The 24,406-nt window shown below is 38.9% G+C and overlaps 2 protein-coding genes and 1 long non-coding RNA gene across 3 annotated transcripts; 2 read left to right on the top strand and 1 right to left on the bottom strand.

Moving 5' to 3' along the window:
* The first annotated feature begins 1,421 nt into the window (after positions 1-1,421).
* LOC148409599 (uncharacterized) lies at positions 1,422-8,534 on the top strand. The gene is made up of 2 exons (XR_015868503.1): positions 1,422-1,672; positions 6,541-8,534. It is a non-coding gene; the product is annotated as an uncharacterized LOC148409599 (long non-coding RNA).
* Positions 2,997-16,186, bottom strand: rgs9b (regulator of G protein signaling 9b). The gene is made up of 19 exons (XM_088439946.1): positions 15,090-16,186; positions 14,251-14,347; positions 13,328-13,378; positions 13,140-13,246; positions 12,625-12,676; positions 12,501-12,559; positions 12,353-12,429; positions 11,529-11,610; positions 10,052-10,114; positions 9,808-9,837; positions 9,668-9,729; positions 8,392-8,505; positions 8,207-8,322; positions 8,061-8,148; positions 7,847-7,985; positions 7,695-7,777; positions 7,502-7,625; positions 5,530-5,930; positions 2,997-4,698 (listed from the first exon to the last, which is right to left on the bottom strand). Exons 1-19 carry the CDS (start codon positions 15,156-15,158, stop codon positions 4,536-4,538), a joined length of 1,977 nt encoding a protein of 658 aa, XP_088296072.1. The 5' UTR covers positions 15,159-16,186; the 3' UTR covers positions 2,997-4,535.
* LOC148409597 (guanine nucleotide-binding protein subunit alpha-13-like) lies at positions 15,758-24,213 on the top strand. The gene is made up of 5 exons (XM_088439947.1): positions 15,758-16,259; positions 17,632-17,858; positions 19,942-19,992; positions 22,069-22,269; positions 22,431-24,213. Exons 1-5 carry the CDS (start codon positions 15,977-15,979, stop codon positions 22,800-22,802), a joined length of 1,134 nt encoding a protein of 377 aa, XP_088296073.1. The 5' UTR covers positions 15,758-15,976; the 3' UTR covers positions 22,803-24,213.
* The last annotated feature ends 193 nt before the right edge of the window (positions 24,214-24,406 follow it).

The raw sequence follows: 24,406 nt of genomic DNA, 5'->3' as shown, positions 1-24,406 counted from the left end.
GTTACGCTTTGAACACAAATGCTGAAGCAATATAGATAATATAACTATACTCACAGGCATATGTTCTTTATCCTCAGCGATGAAAGGAGTGGTGAAAGCTCAATGCTGCCCCCAGGTGGCCATCAGAAGAAGCAGCACAATTCTATTGAATTTTTTAGTCATCACTACAGTGCTCAATTGGCTTATTAGGTAAGCATTAGTCAAGTGTGTCGGCAACACCCATAAAAAACATATTTAACGAGAATTTTATTTATTGTTGTTATTACTATTTTAAAAGATGAGAATTCTCTTGGCACTGAAAGAGTTAAAATGTATTAGGCTACTTGATTTAAACCACCGCTTTTGTAATACAAAAGGTGTTAAAAATTTCTTGTAAACAATAAAAAGAAAATACAAAAAATGTAAACAATTTGGATCTCGTTTTCTGTCCGTAATCCTTTGTTGATGTATCAAATTGGGGCTCAGTGTCGGCACATCCTCAAAATCGGACTAAGAAATGCAGTGGGGACATTAAGATATTAACCCATGTGCACACATTTTGCAAACTATACACATTGCATTTTTTTCCTAATTCTGTAAATGCTTTCAGTCGTAATAAAGTTGTTTATGATTTTTTTTTCTTCAACCACTCAATTTTTCAGTGCCATCTGTTATATCCATACATACGGATGTTGAATTTATTAATACAGACAAAAAAAAGGTAAAATGTTATGGTCTGTCTTTGTAGTTTGTGATGTTATCATGACACTTTAGTCTTAAAGTCTTAACTGGTCTCTACCGCCACCTACTGTCTTGAGGTGAAACACAAGTCAACAAAGAATTGTCTATTTGCTGACATCGTTTGACCGCCGCTCAACAGAATGTTGCAAAAATTGCAGGAAAATCACTGTCATAAATCCTATTAAAATGCATCTCAAAAATTGTAATTATAATGGTTTTATATGGTCCAAAATTTGGACAATCATTATTTTTGTCCACAAAATCTTGCACATCCAGCTGCAATCACATAATAATTTATAATTTTAAAATTTTACATGTTCTAATCATCTGCTGGAAATTTCATCTCCCTAGTATTTACCCATTGAATCTTTTCTATCATAAAAAAAAAATCAAAGGAATTTCCATATTTGTAACAATGTCACAAGGGTTAATGTCTGTAGGTAGCTTGCAACTATACATTTGAGTGACAATTTGGTATAATGCAGTCTCACATCTAAAGAGTGAGGGAATATTAAAGCCAAGCGGTTGTTACGGCGTCACGTGAGGGCCTTTGGCTCAGCCGCACGGTGACGCCAGCCCCGTTTCCTCAGGATGGGCCTACGGTGAGACCTGCGACAGGCCGAGGAACGGAGCGACGACAAAAACATCCTCTGCCCCCCCCCGCCCCTCGGCCTTGTGCCTTCCTTACACCCGTGCTTGTTTTCAGGAAGACCAGGCTTCCTGTGTGATGGATGAGAGGCGGAAAAAAAAAGGGGGGAGAAGGATGGGTGGCAGTTGCATTTTTGTTTCTGGGTGTGTACAGTATGTATGAAGAGATATGAAGGAGTTTTTAGTTGCACGGTGCGCAGCTGCCATGGAAAAGAGACACTTGCTGAATAGGGGGTGGTCTACAAATGGTTTTGGGACTCGGGAGCTACGCTTTATTTTGGCGGCATTATGGGAACAAGTGCAGGTATGAGCACAACTACTTTAGTAACAGCTATTTTTAGAGCTTCCTTTACTCTCATATTTAAAAAGTATTCTAAATAAGTACTTGGTATTGAATGTCTGGCCTCTTTAAAACGTATAAATATGTCTTTGGGATTGAAATGGGATTGATGTTAAGAGGCTGGATGAAAGATTTGGACCAGAAAAGCTAAAAAAAAGCTTGAATCAGTCAAAAAAAAAAAAAAAAGAGGGATTTAGGGGAAAAATGAATCATGTGATTCCTGGCCTTTATTTTGAAATTCTGAAAAAAAAGTACTGTGGATTAGCTGAATAGTTTGAAGGAGACAAGGGGGATAGCAAAAATATATGGTAATTTTTTGGCTTTTATTTTGAAAACTTAAAAATACTACAGTGGTAGGAATAAGCTGGTCTGAATCAGTATTATATTGTGTGTACTACATGTACACACAGTGTATAGACAGTACACTATATACAGTATCAGGTGTCAGTGGCTGTAGAACCGTACATGGCTCTTTAGTGCCGCCCTAGTGGCTCACTGGAGCTACTTCCAAAATGTATGAAAACGGAAAAAGATTGGGGGAATATATTTTTGAAAAATATATATTTTGCCAATTTTAAAATATATTTTTTTAAAAGATAGGCAAGTGGAAAATCCCCGCACACCCAGGGGTTAAGATTAGCTACTGAAAGAGCGTGCATTTGCGTACAAATTCCATCGTCCTATTAAATAATCTTTTCTGTCATTTTCCCAAATGGTTTTGACGTTTTTTGGTTTTGCATGGAACCTCTAGCATTGTGGGTAATAAGCAGTCTTCCGAAACATCCCTGCAGCCGGTCAGACTGAAACCAAAGATGTCTGACTTGTTCAAGTGACATTTGGACGCAAGACGCTGACGAGCTATATCAGATTCTGAGCAACTGAGACGGGACCCATCCATCATGAGTCCAATGTGAAAATAGAATCTGAAACAAAATGGGGGCAAGGCGTATCAGGGAGACACAGAAATGGCGTACTTGTTGCTTGGAGACAAGCTCTCACTGTGAATTCTTGCTTGCAATGTAGAATTTTGTGGATTTTCTTATGTCAAGGGAGGCAAAGACGGATGGTTGCTAACTTCTGACAACAACATCCTGATGCTGTTTGGGTGTGTCGAACAGAACTCCAGCATCAGTGATTTTGTTGCCAGAGGGGGGAGAAAATCTGCCAGGTTGGACTTATGTCAAAGGTGGGACGATGGTAAGCAATATTACATTCATATACTCTTGTATTAAATCCCTTCATTTTTTTTTTAATGAACTGAAAAAAAGACAAACGTCCATAATAAGACTCACCTTAAGACACGATTTATTTATTCACATACTCATCATTGAGGCACTTGACACAAGTTGTGGAATGTACCCGTTCAACACCACGCCATTTAAAAAAAAAAAATCACATTCCTTAGTTTGTAAACAGGTTAAAACAAGCGATGCTCACGCCGAGCACCGAAACATTTGTTATAGTACAAAAAAAAACAAAAACAAAATGGTGTCACGTATAAAACTTGGTGTTGCTAAAATGACTTCACAAGGACCCGTCTCAATGTACACCGTGTTGTTCATGTCCAATGAAAAACATGTAGTGATCCCCAGATTATATGTTTATATATATTATATATTAGTATAAAATGTAATTTTGTCCTATCGACATATTTTAATCACATTTAATCTTAGTTGGGATGTTAAAAATCATCTTAATTTTTTTTAAAACAAAAGATATGACAGGGGAACACTGTATCTACATATATTTATTTAACTCATTCAGTCCCAAAGATGTATTTTTACGTTTTTTGTTTTTTTTTAAGGGTCCAAACATTAACTTCTAAAGTAAAGCAATAGTATAGATAATTCAGTTAAACGATTACTTTCATTCATTAAGTAGTAAAGTAATTAATTACTTTAGGTACTAAATGAATGAATCAAATACTAAAATCATTGATCACTCTAGGTAATTAAGTAGTAAAGTAAAACAATACTATAGATATTCAGTTATGAAGTTAAAAGATTACTTTAAGTCATTAAGTAATCGATTACTTTATGTACATTTAAAAGTGTACATTTCTTTTCACATTTACAATTGTCATAATAACAACAACATCAATATTAATAATAATGATAATAATAATAACAACTGGAACAGGAACAACAATCATATTTATTTGAACAAAAATAATTGATTTAAAAACGTAATCGATTACATTTAGATTATGAGATTACAAAATAATCAATTGCATTAGCTGATATAGGTCACTAAAGTAATTGATTACTGATTACTGATTACTTAAGCACCCAATTACCCAACGTAATCGATACCTGAGGACTTGATTCATTCAATAACCATTTTTAGACTCTCTATTTGACAAAAACTAGGATTAAAAATGGGAAAAAAGTACTTTAAAACGTAACAATATATCTTTGGAATTGAATGAGAATTTTATATAATCATTTTAGAAAAAAAATTAGAAAAATGTACATGTTTTTCATTGGACAATATTCGGAAAAAAAAAGTTAACACCAAAGGGCTCAGGCCAAAGGTCATCTTTGGTGATTTCTAATGTTCCCCGCTCTACACAGAGTACGGTATTTGTTTTTTGTTTTTTTGACATTGTTGGTCGGTGTAAGGCAAACACTAAATAAGGCGTCTAATAATCAATAAGGCTGCAGTGGGGCTACTCGGAATGAGGTTTCAATGTGAACGCTACAATACACTTTGAAAAGCTTTTCAGACGTTCAAACAGCAGATATGAGTTTGATCCCGTTTGAAGTGGAACGTTACAAAGAAGGTTCAAAGAAAAAACAAAAAGTTGGTACCTTTTATGAAAAAGTTTTCATCCAGTCCCATTGTGAGGGGTAAGGCTTTCCCATGGGCAAATGATCTCCTTGGCCCCTAAAGCCCCTTGGGCGGCTGCTCGGTTCTCCTCGTCTTCGTCCTCGGACTCGATGGGGTAGATCCGACACTCCGGGGGGATGTCCACCTTGATCTGGAAAAAGCTAGCCGATGCAGACAACACAAACATAAGAGCAAGAAATGTATAAAGATGATATTCCGATGCATACGTTCTTTATCCTCTGCAAAGAATCTCAGTGTGACTTGTGAGGGTGACTGTTTCCACTTTTTTGGGGTTAAAAATATTTTTTCCCCCAAAGGATTCGTAATGAGTGTTAATAATACCGCACCATCCTTATCACCTACAAGTAGCAGGGTTCAAATATATATTTGCATTATACTGCCCCCAAGTGGCTAAAATAAGCACAACAGAAGGAGCAACACAAAGTGCATTGGACTTAAAGCAAAAATATCAAAACTTCTTTAGGTTAGATTTTTTTAAAAATGAAAAATGGTATGGTCTGTCTTTGTCGTCTGTGACGTGATGATCACACTTTAAGACATAGCCATTAACTGGTCTCTACAGCCACCAACTCACTTGATGTGAAACACAAGTCAACAAAGAATTTTCTGTTTGCTGACATAATTTGACCACCGCTCAATGGAATGTTGCATAATTATTAAAATGCATCTCAAAAATTGTAATTATGGTGGTCTTATATGGTCCAAAATTTGGACACTGATTATTTTTGTTCACAATATCTCGCACGTCCAGCTGTAATCACATAGAAGTGACAGAATCGTTGCATTTTGAAATTTTACATGTTTTAACCATCTGCTGGAAATTTCAGCTCCCTAGTGTCACCCCCCAAAGGAACTTCCGTAATTTGTAACATAATGCCACAAGAGTTAACTAAACTTGGGTTTGAATGCCTGAAAAAACATTAAGACAAGAAATAATTTGATGAGAATCTTTGCAAATGCTTAACACTCACTTGCCAATCCTCCTGGGCGGAGCCTGGCTGGAACCATCTGGACTAATCGGCTGGATGCGTCCGCTGGCCCCCGCGGCGGCGTGGCACTTGGGCGAGAGGCTGGCGAAGACGGCCGAGGGGCCGCCGCCCACGCCGCAGCCCCGCTTCAGCAGCCGCCGCAACGAGAGGGCCACGCGCGACTTGCACGCGTGGCCGGGCGCCGGCGCCGCCTCGCCGTCCCGCTCCGCCTCGCCCCCGGCTTCCGCCCGCCGCTCGGAGCCGGAGGTGCTGTCCGGGGCTACGCTAATGGGCGACGGGCACGGGGCTAAGACGGCGAGGGAGGACGAGGCGTTGGCGGAGGGGGAGTCCATGAGGCCGGAGTAGACGGCCAGGTGGGGGACCGGGGTGGTGAAGCGGCACAACTGAGGGATCAAGGACAAAAAAAGATTATTGATGTAGCCAATTAAAATGGAAGGATTCGGTTTTTGGCAATTTACTTGATATCTAGCTGTTCCTGCTAACTCATTCAGTGCCATGGCCGAGAATTCACATCTTTCAAAATAGTAGTAACAATGACAAATCATAAAATTCTGTACTTTCAAGTACGTTTTTTTTTATGGAAAGGAGCTGACAACCTTGACTAATGTTTACCTAATATAAGTCAATTGAGCACTGTAGTGATAACAGTGACCATCGGATGGCAGTGTTTCCACACTTACAACACAGCTGTTACCTACATGCAAGTGTAACTGAAAAATGGAAGTCAATCTTCCAATGGCAGCACCCATATTTACGTAGTCATAGTGCACAATATTCTGTTGAAAAGTGAGAAAATGAGAAAAATATCGGCCCTCTCGAGGTTTCCTTTCCAATAACACTTGGCACTGAAAGAGTTAACGGTCCATAGAAGATTACAGTTACATGAATGCAAGGTGCATCACAATTACGCAGAAGCTAAGGTGAAATAAATAGATGAATAAATAAATGCAATTAATGATTTTGCTTACTTTTTTTTTCTTTTTTCATCATTAGACTCTTCAGTCGGCAATGCAACTTAATCTCATCAACGGCCAGATGGACATCGGCGGCGGGGAATGACGGGACAGGGGACAGACAGATGAGGTGCTGGTGGAAGTTTTATTAGCCGCCATGACACGCATGGTGCAGAAAATACAAGTTGTGCATGGAATCATGGTTGATGAGAGTAGACACCAAAAAGTAGACAGAGGCAAACATGCAGAAATACAATACAAGGAAATTGTGTGTAGTGTCTTATATGGTAATATTCTAAATATTATGCTTTTTTTCCCCCATTAACTGCCGCTGAAAACTGCAATCAACAAAGATCCATTTTAATTTAATGCAAATTTGTTTAATTAACGAAATTATTCATAACATAAATAATACTTTAAAACACTGTATATGAAATTGTTTTTAAAATTAATATTCCTTTTAACTCATTCAATGCCAGGGACATGTTTTAACGTTTTTTTAAGAGTCTAGACATTCAATCCCAGATGATTAAGTATCGATTTATTACTTAAGTATCTGGAAATTCATGTCTTTAATGCACTTAGGTATCAAATTAATACTTAAAATTCGGGCATTTAATGTCCGGACTCTTAAAAGAACGTGAAAATACGCCCCTGGCAATGAATGAGTTAATATTTACAATTGATCTACATCTTATATAATAAAAGATTAGGAAAAAAAACATAATAAAATCATTTTAAAAGAATAATGACTAAATTAATCCAATATTACTGCATAGCAATGTAATAGTAAATGATGTTCATATTTTTTAATAATTTAAACGTGGAGGGAAATATTTATAGGCAAACCAACAATGATGATGATAGTAAATAAACAAATAAGAGTAATGCAATCGTAAAACAGCTGAAAATAATTATTCAGACGAGAAGCTGAGACACACACACACACACACACACACACCGCATCATCATCATTTCTGCTTGCTTAGTTTGCTCATGACCTGCGTGATGTCGATGGGCGCGTTGGCGGCCATCTTGGCGCGCTCCTCCAGCTCCCGCTGGCGGAGGATGATGGGACTGAGGCTGGGCCGCCGGTTCTTAGCGTTCTGCTCCAACTGGGTGTCCCTGGGACAGCAAGGAGAATTAAAAAAACAAAAAAACAAAAAACCTTCAGGGGGTTGATGTGTCACCTACGTGAATTTGTGCTCCTCGGGGCAGATGGCCTTCTTCAAGGTGTCCTTGAACACCTGAGATTTCATGTAGCGGCCATACGAGTCCTGCAAATTCCAAAATTGGTCAACTTTGAGAGGAGAATGTCGGCAAAGTCCGGCGCACGTTTTACTGACTTTCTTCATGAGCATGTAGATGTGGGTCTGCGCGGCATCCAGCACGTATCGGTGAGGATGCTTCAGGCCGTTCACCGTGATCTCCATGGTCTTCCCGTCGATGTTGATCCACCTCGGGGCGCCGCGGGCCAGGAAAGTCCTGGAAGGAGAAGATCGAAAGACAACTCACAATAGTGTTTGGAAAATTACTTCAAAAAAAAATCTGAACATTTACTTATATATCTGCTCAGCCTTCTCCCGCATGGTTGCCGCCGTACCCCACTTTAAATCCTCGCAGCCTTCCCAGAATGCCAAGTTTTCACCTGTAAAACAGCAAGTATTTTTTCAAAATGTCTTCCCCAACCATCACCATTATCGTACCGCTGAACTCTTTCTTGAGGAAACGCCTGAAGTCGTCACGCCCTCGAGGGTCCAGCAGCAGCTCGCCGAAGCTGAACGTCCAGCGCTCCACGCGCATTTTGGTCGGCGTTTCCACGCTGCCGCACGAAAGGAAAAGATATGAAAGGAATCGAGTAGTGTGTCATGTAATACATTTGTTGCCATACTTGGGCATGTTCAAGGTCCAGTACGTGATGTCATCGGTGTGCCAGGGGTTGCTGGGAAGACATTTGGAGAGGAACGGGTCATGGCTGTTGTAGGTTGCGCTGTATTTCACCAACCTGTACAAATAAAAACAAAATTAATAGCACTGCTCTATTTTTTCCTTTAAAAGGTAAAGGCAACCCCGATTTTTTTCTCGTCCATGGCACTGAATGAGTTAGGCAGCACAATCTACTGTTTTTATCCATTTTAGGGGGCAGCCATTTTGCCACTTGCTGTACTACTGAAAATGACATCACATGACATCACAACCAATCATGACTCGGCTTGCAAATGTCACCAGTCCAAACTCAGAAAATATGTCAGCTTTGATATCTATTTTTATAGAAGACAAATTATTTTGCCATTTTCATCAGTAATAAATTAATATTTTGTATATAATTAATATAATAGCGGAAATATTTTTCTTGTAGATTGATTGAAAATAACATCACCGAGGCTCAAGGCCTGAGAAGGTTTAATCACCGCTCAAATGTTGGTCATGTGACATGAGAGGTGTACCGTGATTCGTTATTGTCTGCGTACATGTGATATCATTTTCAAGTGAGAAAATGGCTGCCCGAGATCGAGACAGATTAAAAACAGGTTGATTTGGCTGCTTAATTCATATTCCATATACACAACATTAATCCGTGTTTAAACCAATGAACACACGTTGAAAATATTATAGCAAAAGTTGACTTTCCTTTTAAACTAATACTCCACTTATTTAGACCTTTTCAGCAGTAAATTTTCTTACTTTTAACTAATCACTTCACAACTATTGTTTTTCATGAAAAAATGGTGCCACTCGCTGTCAATTTAAAATGAAATCACATGTGCTCAAGGCTTAGGTTAACGGCCAATCACAGTTAAGGTGTGAATGTCACGTGACTATAAAGTAAGCCATTGATTGGTTATTCCCGTGCCTTGAGCACTGATGTCATTTTCAACCAAAAATCTATTTTCAAAGGTATTAATTGTACATGATTAGAATATTTTAGCTATCAAATTAGCTATAGACAAAAATATTAACTTTTTAATGCTGAAAAAGGCTAAATAAGTGGCTAATAATGTAAAAAAGTGGATACCTACTTTCAGTCTACTTTTTCCCCCATATTATAACATTTATACATTTATTTGTTAGCTAGTTGTCATTTAGGGTTTAAAAGAAAGGTTAAGGTTTTGAAATTAGGGCTTCCAAGCCAGAGTTAAGAATTGAAGTCCTATAGACAAACGTACGCGCCAATGGACACGGACGATTTGACTCTGGGTCTCATGATGGACTGTTGAGTGAAGATCATCTACGAAGATGACGAGATGACAAAATATAAGCTATAACGCATTTCCCATCGAAACGAAAGCAAATGTGAGGTTCTTACCATTCTCTCATAGTAGTCAGGCGTTTTCACCTGCGAGAAGAAAAAACATGGCAGTGTGACGAGGGATAATCTATCACTAAGAAATGTGAGAGATGACCACTTTAGAAGTAAAAGAGCAGCAAGAAAGGCCTGCAGGAAACAGAAGACAAGGAAAGAGGAAAACATGCTTAGTAAAGAAAGGGACAACGAGAAGTATTATGGAACAGAAAATGACTGATGGAAATGGCGCCAACTCACCTGATACCTCGTCTGCGTTTGGATCGATTCGTCGGTCGAGCCCGTAGTCCATGGCGCTCACCGTCCCAGGCTACAAAAAAAAAAGCTACTTTTATGATTTTGCCTTAACTCATTCAATGCTAGAGATGTTTTTTGAAAATTTTTAGGAGTCTGGACATTCAATGTCCTTAATCTACCTAGTAAGTATCGATTCAATACTTAAGTATCTGGGATTTAAATTCTGGATTTAAAAAAAAAACAAAAAAAACGTGAAAATACAACTTTGGCATTGAATGAGAATATGCTACATAAAAAAACATAACAGCAGGAGGATGTATATGTGGACAACAACAACAACATAACTATTCAAACCATTACATGCAACAAATAATAAAACAGTAACTACTGTTACTGAAAAAAATACTGTTAAATATGAATAACAAGAATTACTAAAATAACTGGGCATATATTTAAAAAGATCGTCATTGAATAAATACAACACATGCAGTATATAAATATTTATTACCATATGTAATACCATAGCAGTGAATAAATCAAAATAACACCAAAATAAAGTATAAATCAAACAACTTAGTCATTTTTTTTTAGTAAATCAAAATAACACCAAAATAAAGTATACATCAAACAACTTAGTCATTTTTTTTTAACTCATTCACTGCCAGCTATTTTCATACGCTTTAATTTTTTGGGAAAAAAAAAACAAACAAACAATTGTCTGGACACTGTGAAGATGTATAAATATAATTTGGGGTTTTGATAATTTAACAAAATGAATCAATATACACAAATTACTTAAATAGTTGTCAATTGTCAATACAAAGTTGTCAGAATGCGGACTTGACATTAAATCAGTAAAAATGCGGCAACTATTTAAATAGTTCATTTAAAACAAATTGTATGAACATTACCATTATATTAAAACAAAAATTAAATGCTGAGCCATTTATTTGGCTTAAAAATTACATTACTGTAGGATAAAGAAAATTATATTCTCTACAAGGAACAATAGATAAATCTAAATCTAAAAATACATTCAAATAATTTTAACATTATCATTATGTAGAAAGAATAATTACTTAATGAACTATCCCAAAGCCTAAAAAAGACGTATTACCCATTAGTATCACGACGCATTGTTCTTTCAGTTTTTTGGCCGAAAATTCGACTGACTGCATATTTAAAGAAAATCAATGCCTGGCACTTCCTAATAAAGAATGTGAACTTGAGAGTAAAGTCGTCACGGGTCCTGTGTGAAGGCTGAAGTGCAAGAAATGTAACGCTCCTATGCGGCGTGAAATATTAATCAGCCGTGACCTTTTGGCTCTGATGGGTGATGTGATGGCATCGTGGGTAGAGATAATGAGATACCCCGGGAAGAAAGGAGGCGCAAATTATTTCCCGTCGGTAAGTGGATGATGTCCATATACTGTAAAGCCGGCAAGTGTATGTGTGTGTGTGTGTGTGTGTGTGTATGTGTGTCTCACCGGGGGTCTGTGGACCACCCAGTAGGCCCTCTCCTGACAGTCAAACACCACACGGTCCGGTTTCTTCCTCTCCTTGGCAGCCCTGCAATTACGCACAACACCTTATTTCCACATTAAGTTTTTTTTTTTTTTTTTTTTTTTTTTCTTAAGTGCTATCATGAGATCTCAATACAATTTAATGATTAAGTAGGGATTGGATGAGATCTCATGCAGCGTTTATTGATTAGAACGCCACGGGATTTCTCATGCCTGCACAACATAAGATTTTTCTTTTTCTATTTTTTGCAAAGGCAATGGAGTTCTTGTTAACCTAAGAGTAAAATGCCATACGTGGTGAGACAGAATACATTTTACCATACCAAATAATGTAGAGACACAAACGCTTGCATTTTGTCACAAAGGCTTTTATTTTGAAGTTGCCCCTGGAATGTGTGTATACATACATACGCATGTGTGTGCGTGTGTGTGTGTATGTGTATATGTATATATATATATATATATATATATATATATATATATATATATATATATATACACACACATATACACACACACACACAGACACACAATTTAATACACAAAGCCTCTATTTGCAGTCCTACAGGAGAAATTCAAAATACATTTTGAAAAAATAAAATGTATGTTTTGTTTTATATTACAAATTTGGCAAAAATCTCATCTGGTCTCATTCTCATGGACTCAATGTTTTGAGACATCTCGTCTCGCAGGATTTGCGTTCCATCCCTATGAATAAGTATTCTAGAATGTGCTCATTGTTTTCAGGGGAGCAAAAATGTTTCAAAGCCAAAGTGATGGCAACCTACCTGTACTGTTCTTTAGCCTGCATCACTATGAAGTCCCACTTGTGATTCATCCATTTGTGAAGGCGGTTGTACTGCTCCTGAGGCGATCAAAACACAACGGTAAGAAGATCCGGCAGCCGTAACTGCGAAGGCGTTCTGGTTCCCCGACCTGTTCGTGCATCTCCAGGATGCCCTTCTTGCGTATGTTCCTCTTGGCCAAGTAGATTGCTGCGGCAGTGGCACGACAATGAGACCAATTGGTTGACGTGCGCAAAATTCATCAGGCAACTCACCGTAATCTGTGTCCTCCACGGGCCACTGCTGGGCCGGCCAGAAGTACGGCGTCTGAAATGAAATGTCTATTTCGGTCGGGTGCGGATGACAACGATGATTTACAGTCTTTCCTACGCGTTATTGAATATTCAATATCAGAAAAATATCACGGGAGATACCCGATTTTGATAGCTGTAATGGGCAACAATCCATTTCTAGTTGTCCTTGGTACAAATATATTATTAGCATCAATAGCATGTATTTGCTACTTCTAATAAAACACCTTGTGACTCAAATGATAACTTCTGCAAATAAGTGAAAGAATATTCAGTTCTACCTGTCACTATTACAATATTTGTAGTTTGGGTGCGCCAATAAATGCAATTAATTGAAAAATTCATGTTATGTTTATGTTAAAACTGTTATAACACAAGCATACATCACTTTTGTCTGAAGGTCCAGATCGTCCAGAATGTACGTGCAAAACATCAAACAATCAAGCGGTACGGAGACAATCTTAAATTTGCTGCCTTACCTGGAATCGATAAAGCGAGCCGTCGGGCTTGAGCAGCAAGCGCTTGTGGTCCTGCAGCGGGTACACGAAGCCCAGCGCCACCAGCATGGACCCCAAACTCCTGGCCTCTGAGCACAGCGACACAGGGAGGAAATTCATTTGCCATGTTGTGTCGACTTTTAAATTAAAGTGTTGAGGCCTGAACTCACCTCTTGTGTCTATTTGGAATCTGTCCGCCAGCCATGCAATTATGTCTTCGCCTAGAGACCAAATATGCAAATGATATTATTTGAATGACAGTGTGTGTGAGAGTGGAAATGCCAGAACGCCTCTGATACATGAGAGTTGACAACCTTGACTGTCTCTAGGCCATTCCAGCTAATATAGCGCGGAAGGACAGGAAAGACAATGAAAGAAAAGGAATTAAAGTAGAATTCATAAATGCGCAAGTGTACTTTCGCACTTTAACTTATTGAATCTCAAAGTCATATTTTTATGTTTTTCAAAAGTCCAGTCAATCCCTGGTGATTATTTATAGCTTTTTCTTCTGCTTTTTTTTCCAAGAGTTTGCGAAAGGAGTGTCTAAAACTGGCTGGTAGTAAATTAATTAAGTAAGATTAATCAAGTATTTTAAACAATTATGCACTAAAGATATACATCACTTTATACATTAAGTAATCACTTACTAGGTACTTAAAGTAATTGACTGCTTTAGGTACTTCAATATCTGAGGTAATCAATTACTTTAGTATTTTGGTACCAAAAGTAATTGATTACTCTGGTATTTAATTAGCTAAAGTAATCAATTACTTTAGTGCTTTAGCGATTCAAGTAATCAATTACTTTAGCACTATATTTATATTTATATATATATATATATATATATATATATATATATATATATATATATATATATATATATAGTGTTTTCTTTTGCTTTATTTTTCCCCTCCTACTTTTTCCCATCACTTTGACGAGTCCACGGGGTTGTCATGGCGACAAAATCTCTCTCGAGTTTGAGGCCACGCATCTCAGCTATCATACGCTGATTACACAATCACTCAGCATCAAGTGTGTACTGCTCATCAGCGAGTGAGTGTGTGTGTGTGCGTGTGTGTGTGCGCGCGCTCACCAGTAATAGCGTGCGGTATGGTGGTGATGACCAGACGTTGCGGCTGAGACTTCACTCCCGATTTGGGATCCTGCATCTCCAGCAGTACCTTTTCCGCCTGTGGGGGGAGGAAGAGGTTACCGTGACAACCCATGTGGGGGATGCTGGTCGGTGAGGGGGCTAGGCGGGTTGCTTTGACAACAGATTGCGGGGGCACTTTGGCACTGAAATGTCTTCAAGGTTCTTTTTGTGGCAGAAGTTTAAAACTGCAATTAAAAACATTTCGAAAAACATTGCTTCATGTTTTGAATTGAAAGTGTTTTTTTTTTCCTAACTTCACATAATTACACTGCATGCAATCATTCAAGATGATTACAGTGCTTCATACTTTCATTTTTTTTTCCAGACACCTTCAAATGGAAGCAAGTAACACTGCATTAAAAAGACACCCCACTAACAAGTTAAAGCCAATGAAAAGTGTAAATACAGGGCTTACGCCTTCTTCTCCGCAAATGAATGTGGGTGAGATGAGTCAAGCTCCTGTAGCTGGATTAACTTTTTTTTTCTGCATGACAATGATCCTGACTTAATGCTTATTAAACTGCGTGACCTTATTACTATGAGGAGGTGAACAGTTTGGTAAGTAGGCGATGACATTCTTAGAACATGTCATGCATTTCTATCATGTTTATTGATTGATGTTCCAAACTGAAGCCATGCAAACGGAACCATTGCAGCTGGTGAGAGTAAATCCAAAGGATTACATTACATGATGTAAAATAACAATAGTTGCTTTGTTTTCCATAGATATACTATCAGCAACCCAAAGGGGAGTGTGTTTTGTATGAGCAGAACCTTACCTTTTTAATACACGCCATCCGTGGCCGATACCTCTGCCCGTGATCCCGCAGAGTGTTTCTAATTGTCATAATTCCCGATGATAATGATGTCCACTTACAACACACACATGCGCATTCACTCAACGCAACTGCGAGCTCGGTGTCGCGTAGGGATGCTGGCTGGAGGGGACTTGAGATAATCAATGACGGTGGTGCCTTCCGAGCGAGCTCGGAAAAGGGGAATGATTTTGTTGTTATTGGCAAATCTACATTGCATTGCTACATTATTATAATTAAAAATATGTATATATACTCTGGAGGATGTGTTTTTAATTTGTTCGAATGTGCCATTGCGTTTATTAGATCGTAAACTGTAGAATATTGAAACAAAAAGGCTGAACTCCGTTGTACGTGAACGCACCATAACACTAAACTGAAAGCCAATGAGAGGGCGTCGCTTTTTCTATCACAGACGTCATGCAATAACCATGTTTGCCCTCTAGAGAGCAGTGTTTCTTCATGAGGAGTTAAGTTTTTTTGTGCACGTTCAATCATTTTATATTTGAATAAAATGTTAATTTTCACTTTTACTAGTTAAAACATGTTAAATTGGCACAGCCAATACCTCCTTCTGAGCTTACATGGCGTCCTACTGTTCCTAGCCAGCTAGCGCCATACGCGCAAACGACTCAATACAAATAGTTCTTTTTTGTGGACGTCCGACTGGCCAGTAGATAAGATATGTCGGCTTTTTAACGAGCTAATCTCGGCGTGGCGTGAGAGATCACACCGCAGACGGCCGACCAAACAAGTCTACTTCCTGAGTGGAGGGAAGGGGCTTGGTCCCGTGCCTCCTTTACGCCGCCGCACAGCGCAGCCAAATTAGCATCGATGAGGCACTCGCGAACATGGCGGATTTCCTGCCGTCGCGCTCCGTGCTTAAAGTTTGCCTTCCCGTGTGTTTGCTCAACAGCGGCGAGGTGGAGCAAGTCCGCCGATCCAAGGAGATCGACCGGCGGCTCTCCCGGGAGAAAACCTACGTGAAACGCCTGGTGAAGATACTGCTGCTCGGCGCGGGCGAGAGCGGCAAGTCGACTTTCCTCAAACAAATGCGGATCATCCACGGCCAGGACTTCGACCAGAGAGCCCGCGAGGACTTCCGAGCGACCATTTATAGCAACATCATCAAAGGTAAAATTCGATTTAAAATGCATCGAAGGACGCTTTCTTTTTTTTCTGAACGTGTGGCGAGGCCCGAATTTTGCTGGCCGGGAAAAGTTTGCAGAGAAGAGCACATAAACAGTCCTCGACACACCCTACACGAGAGCCCCCTTCTGCCTGTTTAAACCTGTTTTTAAGCATACATTATCGGTTTCTATCGCCTTTTTTATTTGAATCTTACTTTTAAAAAGTGACCAAATTTGCATTGATGGGGATTTTTGGCCAAAAAGAAGTTTAAATGGGATTGAAATAAAGGTGTTCCTTGTATGGCCACTTTTCTTATGGAAAGTAAAACGAAGGTCAAATTGCAGTGCAGTAAAATAGACACCAGGGTAATAAATCATATCATAGTTAAGAGTAATCTCTTTTTAAAGTCATGTACTAAGTTCATTTATAAATTTTCCTAGGTGGTGCTTTAGTCGTGTGACCTTGGCAGCACATTGACATAATCCTGTGTTTCCCAACCTTTCACTGGGTCAAGACTTATTATTCAAGATAAAAATCTCACGTACATCACCAAACAATAAATGGAAATTAGCTTCAGTGTGTCATCAGCAATGTAGCGGAACAGAATTTGATTATGATACATGATCACACCATTGATCACTTCTCTTTACACTGGACTTTTTAACCACAAACAAGGAGCAGATTCTTTTTATGAAGTGTTATAACATATGTATTCCCACATCTAACATTGTCGTGATCGAAGGAACCACTGATTTTTTTTATAAGATAGTCAGTGTTTGACTGTACTGGTTCATTTGTATTTCGACTTGCTTGGCTAAAAGCGTTGTCACCTGTATTTACCTTAAAGTAACACCACATGGCTAACACAGCTCCTACTGTATTGTCAGGTGAATTGGTATCGATTTTGTAGTACCGGAGCATTTTTAATCATTCACAGTATGTTAGTATTATGATAACTTGAGTGGTCGTGCCATTTTGAACTTTGACTTGTCACCATCTGAGTGAAATATCAACAGAATATTGTCTGTTATGTCTATGTAAATATGGGTGGCATCTTATGAAAGATTGACTTCAATTCCTTACTTTACATTGCATTTAGGTAATAGCTATGCTGTATGTGTGAAAACACTGCCATCCAATGGTCACAGTTATCACTACATTGCTCAATTGGCTTATATTCGGTAAGGATTAGTCAAGGGTGTCACCTACCCTCCATAAAAAAAAAAAAAAACGTATGTCGAATTATTACTATTTTAAAAGATGAGAATTCCCATCCATGGCACCGAAAGTTAATACTTGCTGTCTATGTATCTTTTTTTATGTGAAAGCGTTCTTATGTCTTCAATTAATCCGCCATATTTTGATCCCTCGCCAGGCATACGTGTGTTGGTAGATGCCCGCGAGAAGCTGCACATCCCATGGGGGGACCCGGGCAACCAGCAGCTTGGCGACAAGCTAATGGCGTTCGACACGCGTTCGTCCAAGATGGTCCGCGGGCAGCTAGAGGCGCCCGTTTTCCTCCAGTACCTCCCCGCCATCAAATCCCTGTGGGCCGACAGCGGCATCCAGCACGCCTACGACCGCCGTCGCGAGTTCCAGTTGGTAAGTGGAAAAAACGTCAACTCGCCGCCGACTGTTGAGTGGACAGTCATGTGACACGCTCAACTTCCTGTTTACACCTTCCTCCTTGTCGTAAGATGCTGACACTTCGCCAGATGTTCACAAGAAGCGCGGATTTCTATAACCACGGATAGAAATTCAGTCCGCCCCTTGCCACGTTTGACACTTCCTCATGTCGCTTTCGCATGAAATTCCACTTTTTTTTTAATGGGTTTGTTTGAGTTGCACAAGGCCGCTGCCGCATGTTCTCAATGGTGTTTTGTTAACGCCGGGGCACAGACACAAGTGTGATCACAACTGGAATGTTGATCTGTCGTTAAACTGCTTTATGCTTACAAACGGGGGCCTTGGCTCGCCCACTTTGTGTTGTTCCTTGCGCGGCGAGCACACGCGGTCTCGGGATTGAGAGACGTTCAGGAATTGCAAGCAATTTATTTTTTTTTCATCACTTTTTTGACTCCTAAACAGACTGCCATGGGTAGAGAGAAATTAAATTTGGTGCTGGGTAATTTTGAACAAAATTGATTGTAAAGCCTGTTGAAAATATGAAAATGTATCAAAGTGAAGCGACGCAATGCTTTAAAACCTGTGCCCCACTTGAGGGATGCTGATTTTTGTCGAGCATGTGGAACGTATGAAAAAGGGGCGTAGTTACATTGAGCGCTTTGCTGCTTAAACAGGCCGACGAGTAACGATCGCATTTGAGGGCGGCGTCGAATTGCGTAAATGATTTCGTCATTCTTCAAAGGGTTTTTTTGACATTTCTGTTTTTAGTTCAGCAAATGTGGGTTTGCATCTGTACTTGAATGTGTCAGCAATGCTTTCTATAGATACACAATAGTCTTCCGGTTTTGTTTTCACAGCATACAGAAAAATATTTTAGTTCTCATCTCGCTTCTCCTTTTTTTATTCCCTCTTGCCCCGTCTGACCAATTTGTCGGCAATTTTTAAACGTCACCCTTTGCCCCTCCCTTATTTTGAACTTTTTTTTTCTTTCCCTCTGTCACGTTGCAACTGTTCATCTTTTTCACACATGCACACACTATGTATATATATATATATATATATATATATATATATATATATATATATATATATATATATGTGTATATATATATATATGTGTGTGTGTATATATATATATATATATATATATATATATATATATGTATATATATATATGTGTATATATATATATGTGTATATATATATATATATATATATATATATATATATGTATATATATATATATATATGTATATATATATATATATGTGTGTATATATATATATATGTGTATATATATATATATATGTATATGTATGTATATATGTGTATGTATGTATATGTATGTATATATGTGTATGTATGTATATATGTGTGTGTGTGTATATGTATGTATATATATATATATATATATATATATATACACACACACATATACGTATATATAGTGTATATCTGTCTATATATATAATATATGCACATTTATACATATTTTTGTTGCTATTTCATTTGCTTGTTGCAAATTTCTTATCCACATTGGGGCTCATTGATCATACAGTGAAAAATATGTGAATATTACTTGGCGAGTAGTGAATTTCTAGTTAGGGCCAAAAAAATGAATAAAAAATGACAGTCCTTAACCCTGCACACACGCATGCAGTAAAGATACAAGTTTTTCGTGTCAGATCGGTTTTTGAAATGTTTGGCCAGTAAAGTACGTCAGCGGGGATTGTTTGAATTTTTAGTAATTGGTGAAATTAACACAAAATGCACGCAAAAGTTGTTCCGACGAGAAGCGGTAACATAACTAAAAGCCCTAGAGACACACCAGGAAAACCGATAAGGAAAATCTCCACGCGCGCGTGCGCCGATAAAGGAATGCATGTGAGTCTCTGCGGTTTCTTGTCTGAGCTTGCAATAATTGCCCCTCAGCAAAAGTTTTAAGAGGGCATGCACCCATGCTAGTGTCTCAATTTTTACATGTATGCGTTTGTGCGACACGTCCAACTGCATCATTCACATGTGACTTGACTGTAACATGCCTGTGTGTGTCTTGCAGGGCGAGTCTGTCAAGTATTTCTTGGATAATCTGGATAAGCTTGGCGACCCGGTAAGGTTTTTGTTTGTTTTTGGAGGTTCCTACCTTCTGTCTACCCCCCAAGCCCTTTTTTTTTTTTCCTTTTCGTGTTTGCGGTCCCATATCTCACGTGTCTAGACAACAATGTTACCCCTGGGAAATCCGATTAAATAACCGCCTCACCAAGACTGCATTCAATACACCTGCACTAATTGCAATTTCAATATTAACTCTTTCACCGCCATTGAAGTCAAAAGATCCATATTTACTGGGCTGGTTGTGAATGAGTTAACTCATTTATTGTTATTGATGGCTGTGTAAGTCAAAAATGTATTTTAACTGCTGGCAGTGAATGAGTTAAAAGAAATCCATGTATCCGTCATGAAGGTAACTTTTTATATTATAAATTAATTGTAAAAACAATTAGTGTTGCCAAAGCAACAACTGACATTGTATATTGATTTTAAAATGTTTATTGTGGCTGTAGTATGTAGGGGCAATTAGTGTTTTGTCAGTTAAGTTAACAAATTTGTAATCATAAAAGATCTAGTTAAAGATAAAAAATTTTTTTTACTGTTAATTACCTCACACATTCTTACAAGATATATTTTTTTTTCCAAGGCACCCTAGTAGTTTTTTAAAAAATATATAATTAAAATTTTAAAATGTCATACCACAAAATTTTGTGATTTTATTACAAACATTTGGGTACAGGCCAACATAATGACAACACTTAGTGAAATTTTCAATTTTCTTTTTCTGTCCATTGCACACAGAGAAACAATGTGCCAAAAACGCAAGGTCAATTTTTTTTGTTTGTTTTTTTAAACAGACAAACTTTTGCTGGGAATCCTCATTTTGAGAAAAACATACAGTACTTTCACAACATAATACACCATTTTATTCAGTATTTCATGCTTCAAAACAGAAAATAGCGTGAAAAATGAACTAACACACTTCACTGTCTTCACTGGCTGTGACCTTTTCTTGTTCTCCCGTAAAATTTGCTTTTTCACCAAATAGTCCCCACCTATTGGCTCATACCCAGTTTTATTAATAAGCGTTTTCAAAATATTTTTTAACACTGATTTATATTCATAATTTGTACTACTAAATTTTAAAAAATGATAGGTACATTTTCCCTTGAGGGATTAAAATGAGTTGGAAGGGCGATATTTTAAGCTTTCCACAGTAAGATATATGCATATAAATGATAGAATCTTACCTCCGGCGCATTGGAAATTCAATTTCTTATGAATTTGAATTTATTTTGGTGGCTGGATTTCTAACCCCGAGATGAAACGACTTGTTGACCGAAACCCCGCCTCTCACCCTGTGGCTGCCATGCCCCTTTTATGTCATTGTTCTAAAGCTGACCGCCACAGCAATACAAAAGCAACAAACAGGCGATCAGTAATGGGAGTCAGAGATGTAATGAATAAAGAAGCCAAAACCGGGCGTTTTACTGACATTGAAATGAACTGGAGCTGCCAACAAAGCAAAAGACGTGTCAAGAGAGCAGATATAGTAACACCCGGCCCTTTTATCAAATCGGTTCCCTCGGGAAATCACTACTCATTACAAAAATTTCGCTTGCGAGTGAATTATGTTCTGCGTTGATTGTCCGGCTATGTGTTGTCAAACACTGGTAGCTTACTTGGCTGATAGGATGCAAAATCTCTCCTTCTCAAACCCAGAATGAAAGCCAAATTAGAAAATGTGAACGTCTCCTCGGATACGGTGGGTGTGTATTTACTCTTGCACAGGTGCTACAGGGCCGGTGCACTGGCGGCACGAGGGCGTTCTTCCTACATGTGACATACCAAGTAGATGCAACCCTCATTGTCTGCTTGGGCGGGGCTGGTGCTGAGAGCGCAGTGTAAGCAAGGAACTGTTGGAAACGCATTAATGAAGGAAAATAACATTTGTCCAGTGTTTAGGGTGATAAATTAACATTTTAACATGGTTCAAAGCTCTAAAAAGTTGAATTTCCATAATAGAGGCCCTAAATTTGTATAGGAGGGAAAAAAACTAATTTAAAATAATCCATCATGCATCTGCCTTCAAAATGTTTGTTCCTCAAGTAAAATAATTGTGTGTGTTTTCCAGAATTACCTGCCAAGTCAGCAGGACATCCTGCTGGCACGAAAGCCCACCAAGGGAATCCACGAGTACGACTTTGAGCTGAAGAACGTCCCCTTCAAGATGGTGGACGTAGGAGGCCAGCGTTCCGAGCGGCGGCGCTGGTTTGAGTGCTTTGACTCGGTCACCTCCATCCTCTTCCTCGTTTCTTCCTCCGAGTACGACCAGGTGAGGAGTGGACTTCTTTCTTCTGTCCAGATCTGACTTTGCTAGATATCAAATGAAGATGTTCATCAAAACAATCACTTCATTGCAATGTTGTAGACTCTGCGTCATTTTTAGTTCTGCTTCAAAAATCTATGGTGCACTAACTTGAATACCCCTCGCAGGTTCTGATGGAAGACCGCCAGACCAACCGTCTGTGCGAGTCGCTCAACATCTTTGAGACCATCGTCAACAACCGGGTGTTCGCCAACGTGTCCATCATTCTCTTCCTCAACAAAACGGACCTGCTGGAGGAGAAGGTGAAAAGCGTGCCTCTCAAGGACTACTTCCCCGACTACAGCGGGCCTGAGCACAGCCTGCCCGACGTGCAGGCCTTCATGGTGAAGTGCTTCCGGGCCAAGCGGCGCGACGCCACCCAGAAGCCGCTCTATCACCACTTCACCACCGCCATCAACACGGAGAACATCCGACTGGTGTTTCGGGACGTCAAGGACACGATTCTCCACGACAACCTCAAGCAGCTTATGCTACAATGACCCCGTGCGTGACCTTGAAACGAGACTCTTAAGAAGCATACGGTAGAAGGCGTCGGGTTGCTTTTACGTTAGCCGTGGTTTGTTATTTTGTGGCACGAAGCCGACCGAACGCTGGCGAGGCGTATTTTGGCTACACGCTATGTTAGAACGTTTCACTTGGAGAAATTGAGGACACTCTAAGGTTCAGCCATGTCTGTTCTTTTTTTGTTTTGTTTTTTTGGTCCTAGCACTGAATTCATGCAAGTAACTCAAGTCGATGGTTGCACTGCCTCCCCATGCCGGTTCGTTCATAGAAAAAAAGCAAACACTCCCCTTTGCGCCGTTTATCCCAAATCTTCCCATCCTACCTTGCCAACTCACCAGTTGAACGTCTGCGGGAAAAGCTGAATTAAACCTGTGATGCCTTAAGAGACCAAATTATCGTTTAAATTTCTGCACTTGTGCCAGCAGCGATTCCCAGCCTTGACAGTTCATCAGGTGTGCTGCGGGAAATTCTCCAAATTTACATATTATTTGTTTCAAACAAATAATGTTCATCTGCCATGACGGTGACAGGTGGAACAATTAAATCCTCTTCCACTAGATGTCAGAAGATGCGAAATTAACCTGTGTATCCAGTTTTTGTTCCTTGGGACTATTCCAATGTAAATTATGTACATTATCTTAGGTTAAACTGCAATTGACTGTTAAGAGTTTTCATATTTCACATTAGAAAAATCACGGAGCACTCAGCTATACATAAAAGTCATAAAAAGTATAGTGTTCTCAGTATTCATAACTGCGGCCAGACAGTTGGCATGCTCTTAGTTTTTTCTTTTTTTCTGAATCTGTGAACGTTAAACCGCAAATGTGTGGGAACGCAGTATACATAATGATTATCTCGTATAAATTAGAAAAAATAATTAGATGAACAAAGAAACATTATTTGTAAGATGTGTAATGTTGGACCAAAATACATAAAGTTTGATCATTCCCACGACAGTGCATTAAAGAGAATTTTCCATTACTAGGTAATTTGTTAGCGTTTTGCCTAGTGACCGACACAAGCTGTCACTTCTCAGGGTTGATTTAAAAAAAAAAAGTCAATAATCTTAATTAAAATTACAGGCTCTCGTTTCGATTCTCTTTCAAGCACCACGCATGCCTTTGAGCTTCCTAGTTGCCCCCCACCCCTTTCTAAACCGAGTTTGTGGTTGTACATAGCAACAAGAAAATCTGTTGTAAATAATACCTAGGTTCATGTCCCCTGTATGTACAATGGTTGTAGAAACGTTTTTGTTCTCAATCACTGCGTTTTCAAATGTCTTGTTTTTGGTCGTTTTCTGCCATCTTTTGTTGAAAATTAATTTCCCTGTGTCGACTCATACCACTATAACTTTATCAATAAAACACAACGTTCTTAAGAAATGTTGACCTTTTGATTGTACGCCTTTCTTCGCGTTTTGAACGGTTTACATATATAGTATACATATGTAGACAGACACGTTGGTGTTGCCGATCCCTTTTGTCCCCCGCCCGTTATTTCGTTCGTTGTGGGGGATTTTTATGCCAAACCGGAAACGCGCCTGAATAATAAATCTACAAAGCAGCGCCCCGTAAATTAA

Source organism: Hippichthys cyanospilos, chromosome 17 (assembly GCF_059441005.1).
Source record: "Hippichthys cyanospilos isolate Australia breed blue-spotted pipefish chromosome 17, RoL_Hcya_1.0, whole genome shotgun sequence".
Taxonomy (NCBI): domain Eukaryota; kingdom Metazoa; phylum Chordata; class Actinopteri; order Syngnathiformes; family Syngnathidae; genus Hippichthys; species Hippichthys cyanospilos.
This window is presented reverse-complemented; position numbering and strand designations above follow the sequence as displayed.

Bases quoted from the DNA above. Each gene is read 5' to 3' on its own strand.
- rgs9b (XM_088439946.1), bottom strand. From the start codon at position 15,158: ATGACAATTAGAAACACTCTGCGGGATCACGGGCAGAGGTATCGGCCA. The intron at 7,986-8,060 runs GTAAATGTTCAG...TTCTCCTTCCAG, and splicing joins AAGGCTGAGCAGATATATAA to GACTTTCCTGGCCCGCGGCG. The intron at 7,626-7,694 runs GTAGGTGACACA...TTGCTGTCCCAG, and splicing joins CCCGAGGAGCACAAATTCAC to GGACACCCAGTTGGAGCAGA.
- LOC148409597 (XM_088439947.1), top strand. From the start codon at position 15,977: ATGGCGGATTTCCTGCCGTCGCGCTCCGTGCTTAAAGTTTGCCTTCCC. The intron at 16,260-17,631 runs GTAAAATTCGAT...ATCCCTCGCCAG, and splicing joins TTATAGCAACATCATCAAAG to GCATACGTGTGTTGGTAGAT. The intron at 22,270-22,430 runs GTGAGGAGTGGA...TACCCCTCGCAG, and splicing joins CTTCCTCCGAGTACGACCAG to GTTCTGATGGAAGACCGCCA.